Genomic DNA, 22,256 nt, shown 5'->3' on the forward strand with positions numbered 1-22,256 from the left:
CATGCCCAGGATACATTCCAAAATTACCATACATACAAAGAACCAGGAAAATATGATCTAATCTCAGGATAAAAGATAATCAACAGACACTGACCCTGAAATGACAAGATGTTGCAATTAGCTGGCATTGGTTGTAAAGCAGCTACTAGAACAATTCTCAGTAAGATACATGCTCTTAGTGAATAAAAAGACTGTAAATCTTTAGAGAGCTAGAAAACAATACAGTATTTTTTTTATAACATATAAAGCCATATGGAAATCTTGGAACCAAAAAATAAAATATATGAAATTTCAAAATGGATGGGCTTGGCAGCAGAATGGAGACAATAGAGCAAGTAGTGAGCTTGAAAATAGACCTATAGCAATTATTCAATCCTAAGAACGGAAAAAAAAAAAAGATGGGTAAAACTGAATAGAGCCTCCAGGAGAAGTAGGGCAATATTAACACATCTCGTGTAAGTGTTACTCAAGTCCCAGAAAGAGAGAAAAGAGAGAAGGGAGCTGAACAAAGATAACTGAAGAAAGAATGACAGACGTTTCCCCCGATTTGGTGAAAGACATAAAGATACAGATCCAAGAGAGTCCGTAAACTCCAATCAGAATAAATACAAAGAAAATAAAACCATGCACAGACACATCATAGTCAAACTTCTGAAAACCAAAGATAAAGGGGACAGAGGATCTTACATCTCTTTATTAGCTATGCCTGTTTGTGTGTCCCAGCCCTGGAAGATCAAGCCACATGTCCTCTGGAGCCAGCCTCTCACTGCTCGCATCCCACACTATGCAGGAGATGCTGTGCTCCAAATTTCCAAACTTCAGAAAGCTTTTCCCCGCTTCATTTCTGCTCCACCATGGCCAGTAAGCACTTTCTCTCTGTTGAAGAGAGAGGTCAACTACCAAGGGAAAAAAGCCTTTTATTCCTGGGATACCCAAGAGTCAGCAATGCATTGCAAAGGGGACCCAGGACCCTCCCTCATGCCCCACTGTCTCCATGTGCGCATTGAGGTCTCTACTCCTTCGGTGGTTCCCTCTTGACCTGCAGCATGACCCTCTGGCTTATAGAAATGGGGGCTGTTTCTATGGCTAGGACAAGTCCTCTTAGCTCAGGGCTGGAAGTAATAGTCCTCGGTCTTTTTCCTCTTCTTCTCTTGAGTGGAGGGAGCCAGGGAGCCCTGTGACAGGTGCTGAGGCTGAAATCCTATCATCACATCACCTGGTAGGGGAAGAGTGACTTGTAAACACATCTGGACAAAGTAGGCAGAGGAGAACCTTTCTTCTCACGCCTTACCTACTCCTCCCATGGGATCAGGGCCTCAGAAGGACCAGCTTCCTCAGGGGATCTCTTAGATCTAGGATGGCCCAAGAGCATGGGCACCACTCTGGCAGGGATGACGCTGGTTCTGGCAATCAGCTTTTGGGACCCTCAACTCCAAAGTCCTCAGCTTGAAATTCAAAGGCCTGGACCATTGATGTCTTTCTCCCTTGTCATTCTCAGGAGAGGTAGCAGGGACCTAACACTCCACCCGCCCACCCCCGTGCTTGACTAGTGGTCCCACTTCTGGGCTTTTGCCCTGGCAGTGCCCTCTGCCTGGAACTCACCTCCTGAGCTTGCAGCTCCACCTCCCAGTTAGCACGTATCTTTATGCCTCCAGTTCAAACACTCCATCTTCCACAGAATCCTTCCTGACTCCCTGGGGTGGAAGGCATCTCTTCCCCACTTGATTATTGCTTCCTATTTCATTTTGATTCATTTAATGAACAATTACGTACTATCAGCTATATGCCAGAAGCTCCTCCAAGAGCTTTACAAAAAATAACTTGTGTAACCCTCACAACAACGTCAAGAAGCAAGTACTGCCACCCCCCAATTTACGGATAGGGAAACTGAGGCTCAGAGAGGCTAGGTTGCTTGCCTAGAGCCAAGGAGGGAGTCTGGCTCTCTCATTTGCAACCTGAGTTCTCCACGGCTCTCTCTCTTGGGTAAACTGTTGGAGGATCCATCAATTAGCTGAGTAGAGGACCAGGGAACCCCAGCACTCTGCCTGGGGCCCAAAGCAGGACCAAGCAGGAAGGAGGGATGGAGGCCTTGCCATCCCCCTGGAGAGCCACAGAGCTTGAGTTGGAGGGCTGGGGGTGGAGGGCAGGTCAGGCCCCAGAGCTTTCCCAGGCCTGTCTGCCACTGGGGGCTGAGAGGACATCTGCCCTCTGAGCATAGAGAGTTGGGATTCAAAAGTGATCAGCTTCAGATAACCAGAAACGTCTCCATAGATACTCCACAAAAGCCAATGGAACCAAGAGCACATATTTTAGGAAGGCCTCTGTCCTCCTAAAACTGATCTTAGCACCAGCAGCAAAGGGGCACCAGCCCCTCCCAAACTTGGATGTGTGCACACGTTACCCGGGGGTTCTGATTCGTCAGCTCTGGGGCAGGGCCCAAGATTCTGCATTTCTCACCAACACCGAGCGGCGGAAGGTCCCCTCTCAGCCACCTCAAAGCAGCGGTGCATCCAAAAGCCCTGAATGAAGCTGGCTTACTCGGGGGAAGACACAGCCGCAGCACTGGTGGCCGTGCTAATGCTGTTCAGTCACCAGCATGAACTGAGCACCTACTGTGTGCCAGGTGATTCAGGCCACCGCCCACTGTGGAAGGAGAATCTATTCAGCGCTGCGGAAGGATTTTCCTGATCGCCTTCAAAGAGAACTGGCATCTTCTGGGCAATACCCAGAGCTGTCCCATTTTACGGACGGGCTAACGGAGGCTCGGTGAGCTTCGGTAGCTTCCCGAGGTTCTACGGCTAGCAAGCAGCAGGGCCAGGATTCTAGCCAACGTGCGCTCCGGCTCTGAAGACCCTGGCATTTTGTACACGGCTTCTCTGGGAGATGGAGTCGGAGGCTGCAGGACAGTACATGCCAGGCAGGACCAGACAAGCAGGCCCCCGGCCGGGACTCAGGGCTGAGTTCCAGACCCCTCCCCTCTGTTCTCTTGCCCGCCCTGCCCGCCCGTCATGCCCGCTGGTGACGATGGAGACAATCTCCTGGGCACAGCTGGAGAGCTGCAGAGAGGAGTTCCTCTGCTCGCTCCCCCGTCGGCCTCACCTTGCCCTACGTCCAGGGCCGGAGACCAGGGGGCCGCAGGGGGAGGTAGTGGGTACCCAGGGAAGACAGCAGGAGGGAAGCAGGACCCTAGGCGGTCGGACCCTGCTGTCACAGACCAGGACACTGTGGCCAGGAGGAGGGGAATCCCTGAAGGGTTTCCCAGTGGGCAGGGCCAGCATCCCGGGGAGTGGCCCAGGCTCAGAGGGTCTCCCAGTGGGCAGGGCCAGCCTCCCGCTGAGTAGCCCAGGCTCAGAGGGTCTCCCAGTGGGCAGAGCCAGCCTCCTGGTGAGTAGCCCAGGCTCAGAGACTCATACCACCCCAACCCCCAGCCCTCATTCGACGTTCTGCTGTCACCATCTTGGAATTTTTAATGTGTTAATAGGTGACCTACATTTTCATTTTGCACTGGGCCACACAAATTATGTCACCCGTCCCGCCAGTGGGTTAGAGATCGTGCCTGGGCTGGGCCCTATTTCTGAGCTGTCCCTCTGGGGTGGTAACTGGGCAGCATGGAGCTGCGTGTGGCAGGGCAGGCCGGAGCCCTAAGACCCAGGGCACACACAGAAACTTCCGGAGAGGCAGGACCTTCTGCAGGCCAAGAAAGTAACACCCCCGAATGGTCCCTGAGGGGGCCTAGAATAGCTTTCATGTCCTCTCTGTCTGTGGTGACAGACTACAGGGTTGGCTGGGGCTGGAGACGGGAGGGGAGAGGCCAGCTGTCTCCAGGACCTTGGCCTCTCCAAGGAAACCACCGCCAACAGTGCCCAAACCCTGAGGGCTGGGCGGATGCAGGGTGCTCTGCTGTGCCAGCCTGTCGCAGGGTCTCCATGTAATTAGAGGCGAGCCCTCAGCTTGGCTTTCGGGGTTGGCCAAAGACAAGAGCCAAGTGGAGTTGATTCAGAGGCTCTAGCCTGGCCCGGAAGTCCCAGCTCAGAGGGGAGGCCTGGTGAGGAACCAAAGCCAGACATTCATTCCTCTGGGGCCACCATCCCCCAGGAGACAGGTGCTGGCACCAAGCAGAGCTGGGGAAGGAATGTGGAGCCTGGGGCAGGACAGGGAGAGAGGTTTCCTTATGCCTCGCACATTCCAGGAAGATAGTGACAGGGGAGGGGAGAGCTCTGGGGGCACAGCCCAGGGTCCCAGCCTGAGCCCCAGACACCGCTCTGTGCTGGGTCCTGGGACTGGGGACAGAGGACAGTGATCAATCTACATGGGTGGCCCCTTATCGCGGCGGCCTTCCTCTGTCTTACCCTTCCTGGGCCCAACCAATGGGAGTCAGCACCAGCCGGCGGCCTGGGATCTCCAGGGAATGTCTGGGACACCAGACGTTTTCTGAATCACCTTTACCAGCCTGCTTTGCGGTTGAGAGGTTGGTCACATCCAAACTCGTGGGGGTTCAACCGATGCATTCATCAACACAGGACCCTCCGGACGGAGCCCGGCAAGGGCTTAGCGCGATATAAATGGTGCTATTGGACACTCTCTGGATTCCAAACGCATTTTTACATCTCTGGAGTCAGAAGGCATCTTATTGCAGATTAAACGGCAGTATTTTTTCTTTCTTAACGGCACATAAAATAATGATGTGTCTCGTAATTGATGTCTTAAGGTCAATCAAATATGGGGCGGTGATGACAATGACCATACACACGGGACTGGATCTCTTCCAATCACACTTCCCTCCACGTGAGTGGACTTCTGGGGGTGCTCTCGAGCGCCCTGTTCCTTGGGGGAGATCCCCAGTTGCTGGATGGGGCAAGCCCCTGGGGTCCCCGGGGAGGCTGCTGTAGGGGGTGGTGATGAACACAGAGTCATGGGCAGAGCTGCGATGGGGGCAGGGGGAAGACAGGGATCCCGCAGGAGCCCCTGTGACTCCCAACACAGTAATCGTCCAGCTCCGGGCCCTGTGTTAGGTGTGCTCCCCTGTCCTGTCTTAGACGATCCTCCCAACAGCCCCGTGATGTCAGGGAGTTTTGTCTGTATTAAGTCCACTCTTAACAGAAGAGGAAAACAAGGCTCTGAAAGGCTAATTGGGCGAAGTTCATTTAGTCTAGAAGGGGCCGGGCTAGGCTAAATTATGGGCCCACCATGGAAATGGGACCAGGCTGTTCTGTTCATCCGCAGTTAGAGAGGAGGCAGGAGAAACAGAGAAGGCTCTCGGACAGGACCTCGGCCTCCCAGCCCTGCACTGTGGTTCAGAAGGCAGGCTCTGGGCCTAGCCCAGTTCCCAAGTCCACCACTTTGAAGCTATGCAACTCCAGGCAAGCTGCTTGGACTCTGGGCTTGTTTCCTAATCCATATGAGGGGGAAAGTATCCTTCCTCGCAGGGTTGCTGAGAGGACCAGATAATCCTTGTAAAGCATTTAGAAGGATGTCTGGCTCAAGAAAAAGGCTCTGCCTCTGGGAGCTCTTATTACACAAAAGCTAATTGTCCAGAGTTAGGGGAAGGCTCCCCCAACCACACTCATGACCTCAAGGGCTGGGGCTGGAAGTGGGGGTAAGAGAGGGGAGTCTAGCTTGAACCTCTTGGGGGTGGGCCAGGGAGCTTGGTCCCTAAACCAGCAATCAGCAGCCACCGTAAAAAAAGGAGAGGAAGGAGTTTGGCAGTGGTTGTGGGTGCTGCCTCCCTGAGTCCCAGCCCTGCAAAGGGCTACTCAAACACCCACACTCTAGAGTGATCCTGGGGCATGCGGAGGAAAGGTGAGAGCTGACCCCTCTTCAAAATCCACAGCCCAGGGACTGACTCTTGGCCCATCCTCTCTCCCCCCGCAAAGGCCCTAGATGCTCCGTGGCTGGGACATCTGCACCCAGACTCCCAGCACCCCAGTTCCCTGCTGCTCTGGCTCATGGCAGAGCAGTCCTCTCAGGTGCAATTCAGCTGATGTGACCATCCCCGTTGCTCCGATGGAGCTGAGAAAGGAGATTCAGAGAAATCATAGCCCTGCCATAGGCTTGCTCGTGGCTCAGGTGAAAGCCAAAGAGCCACCAAATGCACCAGGATGGAGCCTGCAAAGGGGGCATGAAATCCCAAGTTCCCAAGCTCTGTGGCTTGGGACACCTCACTTGGCTCTACTGGCCCCACGTCCCCCTCACAAAAATGAGGAGCCCTTTATAATCTGATCTTAATGGTTCTCTGAGTTCCTCCATGGTTGTAGCTCACCAACTGCCCCTTAGGGAGCTCCAGGACCCAGGGCCTGAGGAGGCTCATGGGGAGGAAGACCACAAACCCCAAATGCATGTGCTCATCCCTGACGTGCAGGCGGGAGAGTCACTGTGTTTTGGTCTGCTGCTCCCCTGGCGAAGTTCGCACAACTTCTACAAGACGGTTCATGCCAAAGAGTGCGTATGCCCCTGAGGAGGCCACTCAAGAATGTGGCCGAGCCCAGTCTGACCTCAGTGGTCAGACTGCCCGTGCGCTGCTAAGTAACAGAAAAGGATGAAAACGGAGGTTCTAGTCAGCCAAGAAAAAGGTCGGGCCAAGAAAAAGAAGAAGAAGGAAAAAAAAAGGATCCGGATTGGAAAAAAAGTTAAGCTGTCTGCACTCAGAGAAAACCCAGTCGTCTATGCAGAAAATCCAACGGAGCCTACAAACAGTTACTAGAACTAATCCTTCAGCTGAACCAAGTCACAGAGTACAAGATCAACACGTCAAAATCAACTGCATTTCTATATCTTGGAGACAAACAACTGTGAGTTGAAATGAGAAACAACACCATCGCATCAAAAATATGAAATACTTAAGGATAAATCTGACAAACAATGTGTAAACCCTGTGCTCTGAAAGCCACAAAATGCTGCTAAGAGACACCAAACAGCTAGAGAACAGACTGAAAATCCCACGTTCACAGGCCAGGAGACTCGACATCATGGTCACAGCGTTGACGCGCTTCACGTGTATCTATTTTATCAACGAGATCCCAGTCCAAAATCCCAGAGGCATTTTTTTGGGGGGGGGGGGAATCTGATTCTAAAACGCATAGGGAGATGTAAACTGATTCGAAAGACATATAAGCTGATCCGAAAATTCGTACGGAAACGTCAAGGATCTAGAATAACCAGAACAATTGGGAAGAAGAGCAAAGTCAGAGAACCGATGCGACCGGGTTTCGAGACTTATCCCAAAGCATCAGTAAGCACGGCAGTGTGCTACTGGTATAAGGACAGAGAAATAAGCCAGATCACAGTGTCCAGAAATAGATCTGCAGGTATACGGGAGACTGATTTTCCACTAAGGTGCAGAGATAATTCGGTGCTGAATGGAAAGTTCTCAAAAAATGATACTCGAACAATTTTGGGGGGGGATAAAGATCTCTATTGGGCGTAGAGGGATTACTGTTACTAGATTACTAGTAATTAATTAATTAATTAATTAATTAATTACAGTTATTACCGTTACCCAAGGAAACTTCGGGTGGTGATGCATCCATCAGTTAATTTGATTTTGGTGGTGATTTTACAAGTTATACGTGTGTCAAGATGATTCAGTTATATACTCTTTACATATGTATAGTTTATTATGGTAAAATAAAAACAAAGCCTTCAAGGTCCCCCAAGGAAGATGAGGATCCTTCTACCCTACAAGACCTAGGCTTCAAGGTCAGCTCCTCCTCTGGGGGCAGCACTCTCAGGTCACCCCGCTGGACCCCAGATCCCCTGGTTCCACCTGCACTTGGCGCCTTCCACACTGTCCTCTTAGCGGCCACATGCTTGAGGCCCTCCCTTGACTATGAACAGTTGGTGAGCAAGGCCCTGCCGTGACCTTTGCTGGATCCCAGGCACTGTGCTTGGGCGCACAGTAGGTGCTTAGAAAATGCTGGATGAGCACACTGAGGTTCGAGGCCTTTGTAGGATTACTTTGGAGCTTCTAGCAGAAAAAGGTGCTTCAGCCACTGATGACTTTACTGCCCGTCCTTCCTCTCCCAGGAAGGAGGCTGAGAGCAGCTTCTGGTGGTGAGGAAGGAGGACAGGAAGGAGGGGTGGTCCCGCTCCGCTCATGGGCAAGGCCGTTGCGGGAAGGTGACCATAATCCTCTGTGCTAGCAGTAGGCAGGGCCCACCAGAGCTACCACCCCCCCCCAAGCACCCCAGCTTCTCCTCTACCCTTGAGGCTAGACCTCCTCAAAGCGTGGCCCCTGGACCAGCAGCAGTGCATCATGCAGGAACGTGTCAGAAATGTGAGCTCCTGGCTTCACCTCAGTCCCATCACATCAGAAGCTCTGGGGGTGCAGTCCAGGGATCTGCATTCTGACAAGCCCTCCAGGGGACTGAATGTGGGCTCCAGCGTGAGCCCCACTGTTCTAGACCACACTTTCACCTCCATCACAACACAGGCTATGCCTGAGCTCCAAGGATGGGTCCCTGGGGCCCCAGAGGCCAGGGCCTTCCCACAATACTCAGGTGCCCTCAGGCCTGGCCCTAAATGGGGCCACTGCCTCCCCCCATCTGTGTGCCCACATCTCAGAGGCACGTCTTTGCTTTGGCTCTGACACTGAGCCTGGCTTCAGACGATCCGGGGCTCCCAGACCTCTTCCCCAAAGGACGTGTTAGAGTAGCTGGAGCTGTGGACCTGCTCCCTCCACCCTGGGGCTGGACATTCCAAGTTCCTGGACAGACAATAAGTCCTAACATTCCAGGCGAGGTGGCAGGCAAGGCGCACTGACAATAGACACTGTGTTGCTCCCCACGCCTTCCCGAGGGTGCTCTCGACCCAGACTCCACGGGAGGCTGAGCCATCAAAAGCACAGCGGTCCACCCGACCGGCCCTGCTTGCCTCTGCCCCAGCCCCGATCACACCCACCTCACTCTCCCGGCCAAACAATGGTCCTTTTTCCTGGAGGTTTCCAGCACCTTCTAGGTTCTTCGTCCACCAAAGCCTTAGGAGAAAGGGGTTAAATGCCAACACCTCGCCTCTTCCCACTCCTGCCCAGGCTTGTGTTCCTGGAGCAAGCAAGGGACAGCAAGCAGCGGGCAGGGCTCTCCAGCCACCCGAAGCCACAGCCAGAAGCATCTCCCCTCACCCCAGCTGATTTCTGTTCATTAATGCAATCATATCAACGTTGACAGCAGCGTATTTATTACTGCCCTGACGACAACCATTTTTCACCCAGTGATGCACGGCCCCATAATGAGCTTGGGGCAGAGCTAATGAGGAACTCCCTTTGACCCTCCTTGGCAGCTCCAGGCCCCAGAGTGATGGCCTGCCCACCTGCCTCCCCGTCCCCTCCAGCCTCCCTTGGCTCTGCCAGGCCAGGGAAAAGGGGCTCCCGAGTGCGAAAGTCAAGGGTCACTGGGCCCAGCCAGCCAGAGTTGTGTGCAGTCAGCAAGCGTGCTGCCCCAGGGAGGAGACTTCAAGGTCAACCAAGCAAGAAGGCCTGAGTGCTGGGCAAGGTTTCGGAGCAACAATGCTTCCTCCCACTTAGGTGCCAAGTGCTTGGGCCAGCGCAGCGAGAGAGGAGGGGAAGGAAGGGCGATGGGGACAGCTGACTGCCCAATGGAGCTTGGGAGTGCACGGGTGCTTTGGGCTTCCAGAAGCCCAAGAAAGATCTCAAGGGAGTGACTGAAATGGATGGGGAACATTTAGTTAGTGCTGCATGGGCGGGGCAGGGGGGCTCAGAGCACCTGGGAGGTGCAGGGATGCCATCTACTGCAAGGCCCTGCTTTGCCAGGGGATGGCCTTTTGGGAACCTCAGCTCTCCTGGAAGACACCCATGCGTGCCCTTGGACACAGTTATCACAGAGCCCAACACCTCTTATTCCGGAGACTCTCCAGCCCACATTCAGTGCCTTATCCCTGCCCCCTTCAGTGTTGCTGAAGAGCTGGGGGGCTGGCATTGAGGAGGGAGATATGGGGGTATGGTCCAGGGAGAGGCTGGGAGACGGGCCCCCAAATGGCTTGGAGCAGATTACTGGGAGCCAAAGAAGGATCCAGAAAAATCTGACCACCCAAGCAACAGGGTCACTGAGGGAGGGGCTGACAGCCTGACACTGCCACCCTTACCCTTGAAGGCTCAGGCACAGACCAGTCACGGTGGGTGGTGATGGTCGCCCAGGTTTAATTATGTTTGGGGCACAACTGCTGTAGGAGGCCCGTTCATCTATAAAACATTACAGAAAAGTTTCAATACAAACGGCTGAAATATGTAAAGCATCTTGGAATCTTACAGATGACGTGACCCCAGAGAACATCTCATTCAAGTTTTTCAAAACCAAGTTTTGACACAGATCCCAGGGGGTCCAGGAAGCCACGGGGCAGAGATACCACCTCTTCCTGCAGCATCAATTGGCTTTACAATATCCTTTGTGTGTTAAAATAGAATTCAGACAGACTATGGAACAGAATGCAAATTTTCATATATTTAAAACGGAACACATAAAGGAAGGAAAGGTCAGGCGGCTAGCAGGCAGCTTCGGGCTCGCGGCCAGCTCCCCCGGGACCCCTGGCCAACCTCCTCCACTACTGGAGTCCATCGCGCAACAGCTCGGAAACCCTGTGTCTATGGCCCCATGTTTCCCAGTGAGGCCACGGAGGCCCAAAGGGACCCAGCGAGGATCGGTCTCGGCTTCCGAGGCCTGCACAGCATCACACCTGTTACCTTCCCCCCAACACTACTATTACCCCCGGCGCTCTTCTTCAAAGGGTTAAGTTCATTAATTGGGAACGATCATTTACATCTAATGCCTCTACCCTTGCTGACGAAAATTATCATCTCAATTCAAGGGGTTTATAATTAAAGAAATCAGTCACACACACATGAAAAGAGAATTCAGAACCAAGAAGGCCAAAGTGCCAAACGAGACATCTAGGCCATCAGCATCCGGAGAGCTCAGAGGCGTTTGGGAGGACGTGTTCTCACCGTCAGATCTTGGGGGGAGCAAGGGGTGCAGAGATTGAGGAGAGAGGGACAGGATGGTGAGGTATTCAGGGTGGTGAGGGCAGCCTGGCACATGGAGGGCTGTGGGAGAGGAGACTGGCGCCCTGCACAGGGCCAGACTGGGGTACAGATACCACAGCAGTAGCCTTGGGGTGGAGTCTATCTGCAGGGGCTGACCCGCCAGGTTTCAGCCCTTAGACCCCATCACTAAGATCCTGGGGGAGAGCAGATGGGGCATCCACGGAGGAGGCTGACTTCCCTTAGAGTGAGGAGAGGCCACTACAGGCTGCACCCCATGCCCTTACTTCTTTTGCGCCCACCCACCCACCAAGCTAGGGCATGGTTTATGGGCCAACCAACTAGTATGGTGGGGCTGTTCCTGACTAGACCAAGCAGCAGCAGCCTGGGAAGCAGCTGACCTGCATTCACTGCCACCTTCCGACATATCAAGTGGCCTTGGCAAGTGGATGTTTCTGAACTCCGATGCGAACAATGTTAATAATGTGAGTGCTTTCCCACCGAACTCCTCCGAAGATTGGGATGAGGAGCAAAATGAATTGTCTGTGAAAGCTACACATGGAGAGTTGAGGTTTCATGAAAGGATCCAACAAAAACATCACCTTAAGGCCTGAACAGCTAATAACAGCTGAGTACGTGAGTTCTCCGTGGTGTATTTGGATTTTCAGTTGGAGCCAGAAAACGTTTTAACCGAACAAATAAACCACTACTAGCGTAGGTGCAGATGTCACCAGCAGGTCTGTGAGAGCTGAAGACAGCAGAGGCGTTTGGGGACAGGGCACATGTCAAGTTGCAGGCCCAGAGCTGACTATGCTTCCCCAACTCCAAGATGGTGACAATGATGACAATGACAAGCACTTACTCAGTGTTCACCATACACTGGATACTGTCTGAGAGCTTGGCAGATCTTATCAAACCCTATCACAGTCCCATGAGGTAAGAAGTCCTGTTATACCCACTTGGCAGATGAAGAAAATGAGGCACAGACAGGCTATGTAGCTAACTCACCCCAGGTCACCCCAACAGTAAATGACAAGTAGGCTTTGAACCCAAGGAGTCATCTATGTCTCAGGCTCCTTGGTGCTGTCCCATGGGGGCCCTCTGATGGCACATTCTGGATTGGCTTTCGTGGTCCAAGCAGGGAATGGAAGACCTGTAGCAGGTTCATCATTGACTCCCATGTTGTGGTTGACAACCCAAGCGTCCAGGTGCCCAGCCACATCTCTGACCATTCCTAATTCTGGGCCACACGTGTGCCTCTCTCACCTGCAACTTCACGAGACCAGGGGTCCTGGTGGAAGGTGCTGGGAGGGGGGTTCCCGGGTCCGGGCTCCAGCAGGCCCTTGAGAACCGCTCATGCCCACTCCACAAGCTGAATTCCCTCAGTGGGTCATGGTGGCAAATAATATTTCCTCCCCTTAGGATTATCATATCATCAAAATTTCATCACTGCTCTAGGTCACTAATAGCTTCCTGCATGGCATCAAACTTTAATCGCCTCTTCCCCGCCCTTTTCGGTTTAAAAGACTCTTGTGTGGCTTGGTCACTGGCAGCCAGTCATGAATGCCCCCAAGTGACCTTACGGAGGATCGCCAAACATCTCTAGGTCCCCCGGGAGGGGTCAGGGGTAAAGGAGGCGAGGCCTGGGTTCCCATCCTGATCTCTCATTTTCTGCCAACTTGAGGCCCAGTGAGGACACGGCCAGGGTGGAGGCAAGAGCCAGGGGGATCCGGAGGAGGGAGGAGGAGTTCTGAGGGCTATTTTCAAACCCTACCACATTCCTGGGCCAGCCCTGCTCTTCTGACAGCACAACGCAATGGCCATTTCATCAGCCAATGGTTGTCTCTCTCGGGGAAGGGACCAGCGAAGGATGCCACGGAGGCCAGGGCAGCCTGAGAGAGTGGAAAGATGACAGGCCTAGGAGAGAGCCCTAGGTTCAAGTCCTGCCTTCCTAACTACAAGGCCTTGAGCGGTTGGTCTGTGAGCCTCAGTTTACCTGCATGTTGCAGCTGAGGGAGGGCAGAGGCAGGGAACAGTCACACTGTACCTAACACTGACATATAGACTTGCACACCGACTGTGAGTGTGCCTCCGCTCCGGTGATCCCGGGATGGGGAGAAAAGACCAGATCACTCAAAACTAGGGAAGAACCAAAGAGAAGTGGAAAAAAGAAGGTGCAGGTGGATTATAAAGATCCCCCCTGGGGAGGGAGGAAATCCAAAAACTCAATGCAACCGGAGATCCCACGATGAATGAGACTGTTTGGAGGGGCCAACACAGAGGCACAGCTGGTCACCTCAGCTTGCTGAGTGCCCGCGACAGGCCAGGCAGGCTCCAAGCGAGTGTTCTGCTTGCTCATCCCCTGCACTCTCCACCAGGCAGGCTCCTCCCCTGGCAAGACAGAGGAGGACTCGGGCGCTGGGGATGTAAGTGAGTCACCCCAAAGTGGCCCAGGGAAGCACAAAGTGACAGAGCTTGAACCCAGGCTGCCCCAATTCCAAGGCATCTACCGAGACACAGGATTCTACTCAACAGCTTATGGGGGGGGGGGGGGGGAGGAGACCCCAGAAAGCAGGGAAGTAACAGCCCAGGGCCCAGAGTAACTTGGGAATGCTCTAGGGAAGGCCCCATCTGGTGTAAAGCAATTCTCTATATGAAATGCACTTCTGGAGAGCCCAGAGGCATCTCTGCGGTTCTGCAGGAATGCCGGACATCAATAGTGGCCCCCTCCCCCCCCACATGCTGGTCTTTTTTGCCAGCACCCCAAAGCCTGTGTTTCCCAGCCCCTGGGCTACTGGGCGGGACCACGTGATCGGTTCTGGCCAGTGGGCTACAAGGGGCAGCAATGTGGGTTGCAGCAGTTATTTAATTGTTGGTGGAGGTCTTCCTCCCTCCCTCTCCTAGGTATATCCAGTGAGTCCTCCATGCATGGATGGGCATTACTCCCCAAACCCCCTATCTGTCCTCCCAATTTCATAAAGGTTCAGTGCAGCTGGGAGGGATTCAGGAAGGACCCCAGGAAGGTCTCACTGTAGCCAGAGGTCGGATGGCCAGAAGCAGCAGGAAGGGCGGAGTGGAGGTGAGTCTGAGCAGGGGTGCTGTGGGCTCAAGAACAACAAGCCCCCATTCTAAGAAAGCCTGGATTGGAATCCGTGCAGGGCAGGGCTCCCATCCTCTGGGTGCTGGGCTCAGCACAACACCGGCCCCATGGCAGGGTGCTGTGTGATGCCCAGAGGAGTCCATCAGAGCGGGTGGCTTGTCAGAGAGGAAGCTGCAGGAGAAGGGAGAGGCTGGATGACAAAGGGCTTTATTCCTTAGCTGTCCCTGTGACTGGGGGGGATACAGCAGGGAATAAAATAAAGCTCCAGCCCCCCTGAGAGAGACCCAACGGTAAGCAAATAAACAAGCAATGTATGTCAGGTGAAGCTGAGCGCCATGGAGAAGAAGGTAAAGTGGGGGAAGGGGTTCATGCCCAGAGACTCTGTGTTGTCAGGGGCTTAGGGACGCGGATTAGGGACATCACGGGGAAGTCCTGAAGGAAACAGCAGTGGGCTCTGCAGACATCTGGGAGGACTGGGCGTGGCCGCAGGGCTGGCAGGACGTTCGGGTGCCAGGTGGGAGGCCAGAGAGCAACCAGGCAGTTCTGGGAACAGGGAGGTGGTCGACCTGGCGGGCACAGTGGGTGAGGATGCTGCAGCGGTGGGGGGCGGCAGAAGGTGTGGGCCCTGACACCCTCTCAGCCTCGTGACCGACGCGTTAGAAGCACTTAACAATTAGTGACAGCACTTTAAAGTGATTAGGATCATCTCATTTAAAGTAAAAAAAAAAAAAAAAAACCCCAAAAAAACAAATAAAAACCCTTACACAGTAGATACAGGGATTTTTAAGGGTTTCCGCATTCCAGATGAGAAGAGCCTCAGCTCAGGGTCATCCAGTGGTGGAGGCAGGGGCCAGGGGCCTTCTACCATGTCCCTGACGGTCCTGCAAGAGAGGGGCCTCTGCAGGGTTCCCTGGGCTCCGAGAGGGGCTCTCTGGACCCCACACTCAGCTGGGGAAACTGAGGAGATGAGCTGTGCAGGCCCCTCCTCTCACCTCCCCTTCCCAGGACCCCGAGCAGCCCCAATGGCCCTTTGCCGGACACCGACACTGCCCACTGGCCCTGCCTTCTGCCCAGCGTGGGGACAGCAGAGGGGGCGGCCACAAGGAGCAACCGGGATGGCTCAGCAACCGGCCTGTTTTCTTTTCCATTACAGGCAGTGGGGCTGCTGCCGGCAATCGCTCCTGGCCCATTTGTTGCTATTGGCATCCCAAGGCCCCGAATTATGATGACTAATTCCCACCGTTTTAGGCAGATCGAGGCCCTCTGTGGCAGTGTGCTCCAGGGGGAGCCGGGGTGGAAGTCCCGCAGGCTGCACGGTAACACCCGACATCAATTCCAACTCAGGCTCCTGGCTCCCCGAGGGGAAGGGAGTCAGAAGGATTGGGGAGGAGGTGTCCCCGCCAATCAGAGGACTTCTTCAACCACGGCCAAATCCCAGGATAATCAGCCACAGGGAGACTGTCTAACAGTCTAACAACCAGCTGGTTCTGTAAAGTAGTGAGTCCTCCGTCACCAGGGGTATACAAGCAGACGCCGGACGGCCAATAGTCCCAGGCTCATGGGCAGAGGACAACACTGGTCGGCTTTTTGGGTTTCTTTCAAGTCCTCAGAACAGAGAACAAGTTCATTCCCTTACTGTTTAACTTAAAGCCCAACTGTGCCCTGTGGTACAAAGTCAAATGCATACCAATATGCAGTTTAACACATCATTTTAAAGTCGGCCGTTCAGGCACTGTTTAAACAGAGAACTGCTGTAAAGGATTTGGCCTCTTTCCCAGCTGCCCTTCCCCGATGGAACAAGGTTCCTGGCCCCTACTCTGGCCTTCCAGTAGAGGACATAAGGGAGAGAGCGGTCGATAACTATTTGCTGAACAAATGCATGGAAGGGAGGGTTTCTGAGGCAGGTGTCAGGCTGCCAGCACGATTCAGCCTCTGGGTAGGGGTCCTGAGTCTGCTCTTTCCGTGCAGGGGCCATATCCCGCAGCCAGGAGAAACACCAAACTGTGCCACCCGTCTGGCCACAGCCAGAATGTTCTGGACTCCTCAGCTGAAGCTCAGGGGTGCACAGGGCGAGGGAGAGAGGGGTGCGGGGCAGAGAGCCACAGGAGGGAGCAGGGATGCCCCCTGGCCCACTCTTGTGTGGGGCTTTGACACGCACCAGCTGAGCCCCAGGCAAGCACGACACTCGGCCTTGTGGTAATTAGCAAGAGGCCCTGATCAATAAGTTATTTTTTGCTGTCAGTAATTAATAATTACAGCTTAGCCACACCATGTAATTAAACTTTCATCCCGCTCCCTCGCGTGCTGTTTGGCTTTTATTGTGATTAGCTCCCAGCACTAAACTTTCTCCCTTTGGAACCTTCAGGAGCCTCCGAAGCTGGGCTTCCCAACACTGCCTGCTTCACTCAGCTCACACTTCCCTTTTGTCCCTCCCCCAGGCACCGTTCCCTCGAAAGAACCTTCTGGACCAGATGGCTGGGCTGCTACTGCCCTCCTCTCAGCCCCTGGGCCTCCCCGGGATGTCCACCAGCGATTAATTTTCATGGCACCCGAAAAATCTTTTGAGAAGCTGGCTAAGATGCAGACATCCAGGCTCACCCAGACATTTCCAGGCAGAGCACCTGGGAGTGGAGCCCAGCACCGCCGGAGGGCCACTGAGGACCGCGATGTAGCCTCTGAAGTAGAAGGTGGGTGGGTGGCCAGGGCTACTCCTCATGGTGGGGCTTAACAGTGTAAAAACATCATCATCATCATCATCATCATCATCATCAAAACAATTACCCTTGGGCACCTGGGTGGCTCAGTGGTTGAGCGTCTGCCTTTGGGCTCAGGGTGTGATCCCGGGGTCCTGGGACCGAGGCCCACATCAGGCTCCCCCTGTAGGGAGCCTGCTTCTCCCTCTGCCTATGTCTCTGCCTCTCTCTGTGTCTCTCATGAATAAATAAAATCTTTAAAAGGGAAAAAAAAATCCTATTCCCTTTTATTAAGCACCTTCTAAGTGCCAGGCACTTGCAGCGGGCTCCCTCAAATACCTGGAATCGCTCTTTCTACAACATCGCGGCACTTAGTTTAGGAAATGGGTGTGAACTGTGGGAGTTTTGGGGGAAATGGTTAAATAGTGGCTTTCAGTATAGGCAGGTGATGTTGCTGGGGTCCAGCAGCTGAAAACACTAGCCAAGGTCTAGATAAAAATCCTCAGTGGTGGCCAATGTGAGGTCTGCCCCAGGGAGGAAGGCCACCACGGCCCTCACTCTGTGTCAAGACTGGGGACACACGACTGAAGGGCTTAGGGGCTCAGAAGGGACAAACAGTGCCAGTGGCTTCAACTACCCCCAAAGGGTTAAGGGCATGGCCTCCACCTCAAAAGAGAAGCTAAAGAGAACCTCTACCTTCTAACCCTAAAGCAGGTAGGAAAGGAACCCCCCTCCACTGAGTCTCCCCATGGCCTGACCCTAACCCCCCCACACCCCACGGCCCCCTACACACAACACAGCACCCCCAAGTCCAGGCGAGACCAAGTTCCCACAATCCCCTGCATGGTTTGCCGCCAGGAGACAAATGGAGAGTACCCATGGACGCTGGAAAACACTCTCTCGGAGCCAGAGAACACAAACGGAGCAGCAGGGGGCCTGGGCAGCCTCACTCAAGAAGGCAGCAAACAAGAGAACCAGAGAGGGAGGGAATCAATCAGTCTTTCCGCGTGGTGACAGGGCGAGCCCCTCCAGCAGGAGGACGGGGACAGAAGTGGCCGGGCCTTAACTTCAGCCGGACTGGTGGATCCTGGCCTCAGGTGGATGGGACAGGGTCGGCTGGGACATGATAGAGGCTTGATGGCCCAGAAGGAAGGACCTTTGGGTGCCCAGGGGACTCCTCACGGGCCTGGGCCTGCGTGGGCAAGGACGAGTGAGCCACCTGCCCCGGGGAAATCATGTCACTGCCACAGTCCATATAGTAATGAAGTCAGATGCCTCCAGACTGGGGCTGACACCCCCAGAGCCCTCCCTCTCTCCCGGCTTTCGGCCAGGAGCCCCACGGGCATCTCGGAGCAACTCTGTGAGGCACCCCAGGGCTGGCTGCTCCCTGTTCCCCTTCTGCCAGCAGCAAGGTCCTCCCAGGACCCTCAGAAGAAGGGCCCGGCCCTTGGCAAACCCACGCCAGCTGCGGAGGGTCCTGGGTCCGGGGACAGAAGGGCCCAAAACTCACCAGGTCCCCGACTCTGCCCTCAGTGCACGCAGCAGCCTTGGGCAAAGTCATTTAATGCCTCTGGGCCTCAGTTTTCCTATCTGTGAAGTGGTAGCTAGAGTTAGCCGACCTCTAAGGTCCTCGGCTGCTGGAAGATTTTACGATGATCATAAAACTAATAATAACTTTTATTACCTTACATTTACAGGGCTCCTTACAAAATTTCTAAGTGGTTTAACGTAAATTACCTTATAAAATCCTCCCTTCAACCCGGTGAGTGAGAGCTGATTATTCTCCTCTCTTTGATCTCGGCTCTCTGGACTGCCTGACGCTGGGCGCAGTGGGGTCCCTTCACCCCCCTCCCCTCGCTGGCGGGCGACCCCAGAGTTGGGGTGGGGCGCGGTCGGGATGCAGCCTCCGCATTCCGGCGCCCCCGGGTGGGTGCAGGCAGCTCCCGAGCCTGGAGCCTGGAACCGGGAGGCCGAGCCCCGCGAGTCCTGAAGCTCGGTCGGGCTTCGTCTCCCTCCGCCCCCAGCAGGCGCCGCTCGGACACCGCTGGCACCACTGTCTGGGTCTGCGAACCCCAAAGGCAAGGAAGCGGCGGTGCAGCCGGCCTCCCCCGCTGGGACCTGCCCGAGGACTGGGGGCGGGGGGTGTCTGGGCATCCGCCCTCCGGAGGGGGCAGCGCGGACCCTCCCAGCGCCTCCCCATCCCTCCCCATCCCTCCCCCCTCCCGCCCCCAAGGCAGGGGCTGCTCCAGGCAGCCACAGGTCAGAGAATCAGGAGCGGCGGGCGGAGGGGGAGGTCCAGGCAGGATGCTGCGTGTGTCCGGGGGCGCAGGGGGCCGCCCCACCCCGCGTGGGTCCGGGCTCGAGGCCCGCTCAGCCGAGCACCCCCGACCCCGCGGCCTGGCCCGGAGACTGTCCCCCCTGGGGATCCGACTCGGGCTCCCGCCCCACTCGGCCGGCCCCGGGCGCTCAGCGCCTGCCGGGCACGGGGCCTGGCCCTTCCCGCGGACCCGGGGACCCGGGCTGGGGAGCTCGGGCGCGGAGCCCCGCACCCACGCGGGCCCGGGGGGGGGCACCCACGGTGGGGGGGGGCGCGCCACCCCTCCCGTCACCCCGGACGACGCTCCCAACACCGACCCCCACCTTCCCTCCTCGGGAAGCCACAAGTCTCAGAAAGGCGGCCCCACCCCCCCAAAAAAGGGAGCCCCCCAAACTCGAGTGCGGGGGGGGGGGTCCTGAAACTCCCTGGAGAGGCTGTGCGCAGGCTAAGCGCGGTGTCCAGGAGCCGCCGCCCCCAAGCCGCCCCCGGCCAGCCCTCGCGGGGTGACCCTCCTACCTTGGGCTGCGGCCGCTCGGATCCGGTGCAGGGCCAGCAGGGTCCAGATCAGCAGCCCCCACATGGTGCCCAGCCGTGCAGGGGTGTCCTCCGCGCTGCTCTATAATCCGGGGGTGCGGGGTGGGGGCGTCCCGGGAGACTGTCCTCGCCGCTCCGGCCCGGGTCGGTGGGTGGGTGGGCGGGCGGGAGGGGCGCCGCCGGCGACCCCGAGCCTCCCCTCGGGCCGGCTGTCCCAGTCCGATCCGATCCTGCGGCGCGCCCGGGAGGCCAGGGGGCGAGCCGAGAGGAGGAGGCGAGAAGCAGCCTCGGATTCGGGGCTCCTCCCCCCGCGGCGCCCCAACTCCCGACTTCTCCCGGGCGGGGCGGCCTCCGCGACGCGGCCGGTGGCGGGCCGGGCTCCGGAATAAGCCGGCAACTTCAGGAAACTTCCTCCGCGGCCACGTTGCCCGCCCCCCGCGCCCTCCCCGCCCCCTGGCCGGGTCCTCCGCGCGGACGCAGTCACCGGCGCTGCAGGCGCGGGGCCCCCGGGGCCGGGCGGGAGGCGAGCGCGGCGGCGGGCGCGGGCGCGGGGCTGCGTTCAGGGGCGCGGGGCGCGGGGGGCGCGGGGGGCGCGGGGGGCGCGGCTGGCATCGCGGGCCGAGCCTCCCCGGAGCTGAAGTTTTCTTCTCGGTAACTTTGCAGGCGGCACCCGGGGCCCGAGCCGCCCCTCCCGGCTCCCGCGCCCCGGCGCCCACCCCGGGGACCGGCCCTGGCGCGCCCTCGGCTCCGCGCCCAGCGGGTTAGCAAACTTTGCGGCTCCCGCGGCCCGGCGCGCAGCCCCGTGCGCCCATGTCCGCGCCGGCGGCGGGGAAGGCGGCCCGGGCGCCGAGCTCCTGCCGGCCGCGGATGCAGCCCGGCGCGCTGCCCTCCGCCGCGCCCCGGCCGGAGCTCCGGGAGAGGCGCGGAGAGCCCGGCGGGCAGCCCGGCCCCGGGCGCGCGGCGCCTCCTCGGACGCACGGGCCCCGCCGCCCTGCGCCTGGGCCGCGCCGCCTCCGCCGCCTCCGCCGCCTCCGCCGCCTCCGCGGCCGCCGCCGCCGCGCGCCCAGCCCGCCGCCCGCCGCCCTCCGCTCCCCGGGCCCCGCGTCCGAGAGCCGCTCCTGCCTGCGCCGAGCCGGAGCTGCGGGGGCCGCGGGAGCCGGGGACGAGCGCGGCGCGGGCGGGGGCGGAGACGCGGAGAGGGGGGCCGAGCGCTACCCCGTGGCCGCGACTGGAGACAGCGGGCGCGCGGGGAGGGGGCGGCGGCGGCCCCGAGCCAGGCCGGGAGCGAGCCCCGCCGAAGCCCGGCAGCCCGGCCGCCCGCGCGGGACCCGCAGCGCCCAGCTCGCGCCCGCCGCGCGGGGAGGGATGCGCCCCGGGCCCCTCGCCCCTCGCCCCTCGCCCCTCGGCTCCCGCGGGCCTGCGCTCATCCCTGCGTCTCCCGCAGTCCCTCCCGAGACACGGGGTGTTGGGGAGGGGGGGGAGGCTGTGCTGGGCAGAGGGGGTCCCACTCCCCACCCCACCCCCCACCCCCGCCTTCCCAGGTCAGGCTTTCAAGAATCTGGAAACGCTCAGGGCCCAGAGCAAGACAAAAGGAAGGCCTGGGACTTACAGATGGCTGAGAAAGTGAAGTTGGTGCCAAGGCGTATGCATTCTTTGTTCCTTCTTTTTTTTTTCTCTCTCTCTTTTCTGTTCTTTGGAGCTCTGTTTGCTAAGGGTAGGAGAACGGAAAATTGGTGAGGGAGCCACAGAGGAGAAGGGTTGGAGGTTTTCTCCCCTGTGCCCCCCCCCCCCCCAGAAATGAGCAGAACCAGCACCCACCATGGAAGAAGCCAGCTGGGTAGGGTTTGCAGGACCCCGTTGGAAGAAGCCAGCTGGGTAGGGTTTGCAGGACCCCGTTGGAAGAAGCCAGCTGGGTAGGGTTTGCAGGACCCCGTTGGAAGAAGCCAGCTGGGTAGGGTTTGCAGGACCCCGTTGGAAGAAGCCAGCTGGGTAGGGTTTGCAGGACCCCGTCAAAGTTTTCTGGGCACTAGACAGCTTTGCCTCCGCGGACTCTTTTTTCACCGTTAAAAAAAGAATAAGAATTAGTATATGGATGTAAAAAAAATAGTATTTCAAGACTGCTGGCATAAAGACGAACATACTAATATTACATATTAAAACGTTTTTTTCCAAGCTGAAAGTCCATTTATTATTTTTTTTCCTGATTTTTAAAGGAAATAGAACTATTTTATGGGTCTCCAATAAAAGATTGCGCTCCTCCGGCTTGGAGCCTGCTGAGCCACATGGGCAACCTCGGCCTGACCGCTTGGGGGTTTTTGCTGGGGAGCGAAGAGCCCTTGAGACCCTCCACATTTTATCAGGCCACTTTCTTCCTCTCTCCCTAGTGGTCTCACCTGGCCTCACTGTTGCCTCTCCTTCCTTAGGGGCCGCACCACCCCCAGAGGGCAGCCCCTTATTTATTGATTGCTGAGATGTGGACACAGCCACAGCAAACATTTCATTACTTCATTTCACCTGCCTCGGAAAAGGAACTGTGGGTGTTTTCTGAAAATGGCTGAGAAGCTAGTCTGCCTTCCTCACAGCCCTTCCAAGCACCTAATTCAAATTATTTTCTCACTTTTTCCC

The 22,256-nt window shown here is 56.7% G+C and overlaps 1 protein-coding gene across 2 annotated transcripts in view; it reads right to left on the reverse strand.

Moving 5' to 3' along the window:
- Window positions 1-20,080, reverse strand: part of SDK2 (sidekick cell adhesion molecule 2) — a 259,234-nt gene extending 239,154 nt beyond the window's left edge. For both annotated transcript variants that reach the window (XM_041725835.1, XM_041725834.1), the window contains exon 1: window positions 19,614-20,080. In XM_041725835.1, coding sequence (XP_041581769.1) covers window positions 19,614-19,677 — 64 coding nt within the window. In that variant the 5' untranslated portion in view covers window positions 19,678-20,080. The remainder of the gene's footprint in view (window positions 1-19,613) is intronic.
- Between the last annotated feature and the right edge of the window lie 2,176 nt (window positions 20,081-22,256).

Source organism: Vulpes lagopus, chromosome 12, assembly GCF_018345385.1.
Source record: "Vulpes lagopus strain Blue_001 chromosome 12, ASM1834538v1, whole genome shotgun sequence".
In the NCBI taxonomy this organism is placed as follows: domain Eukaryota; kingdom Metazoa; phylum Chordata; class Mammalia; order Carnivora; family Canidae; genus Vulpes; species Vulpes lagopus.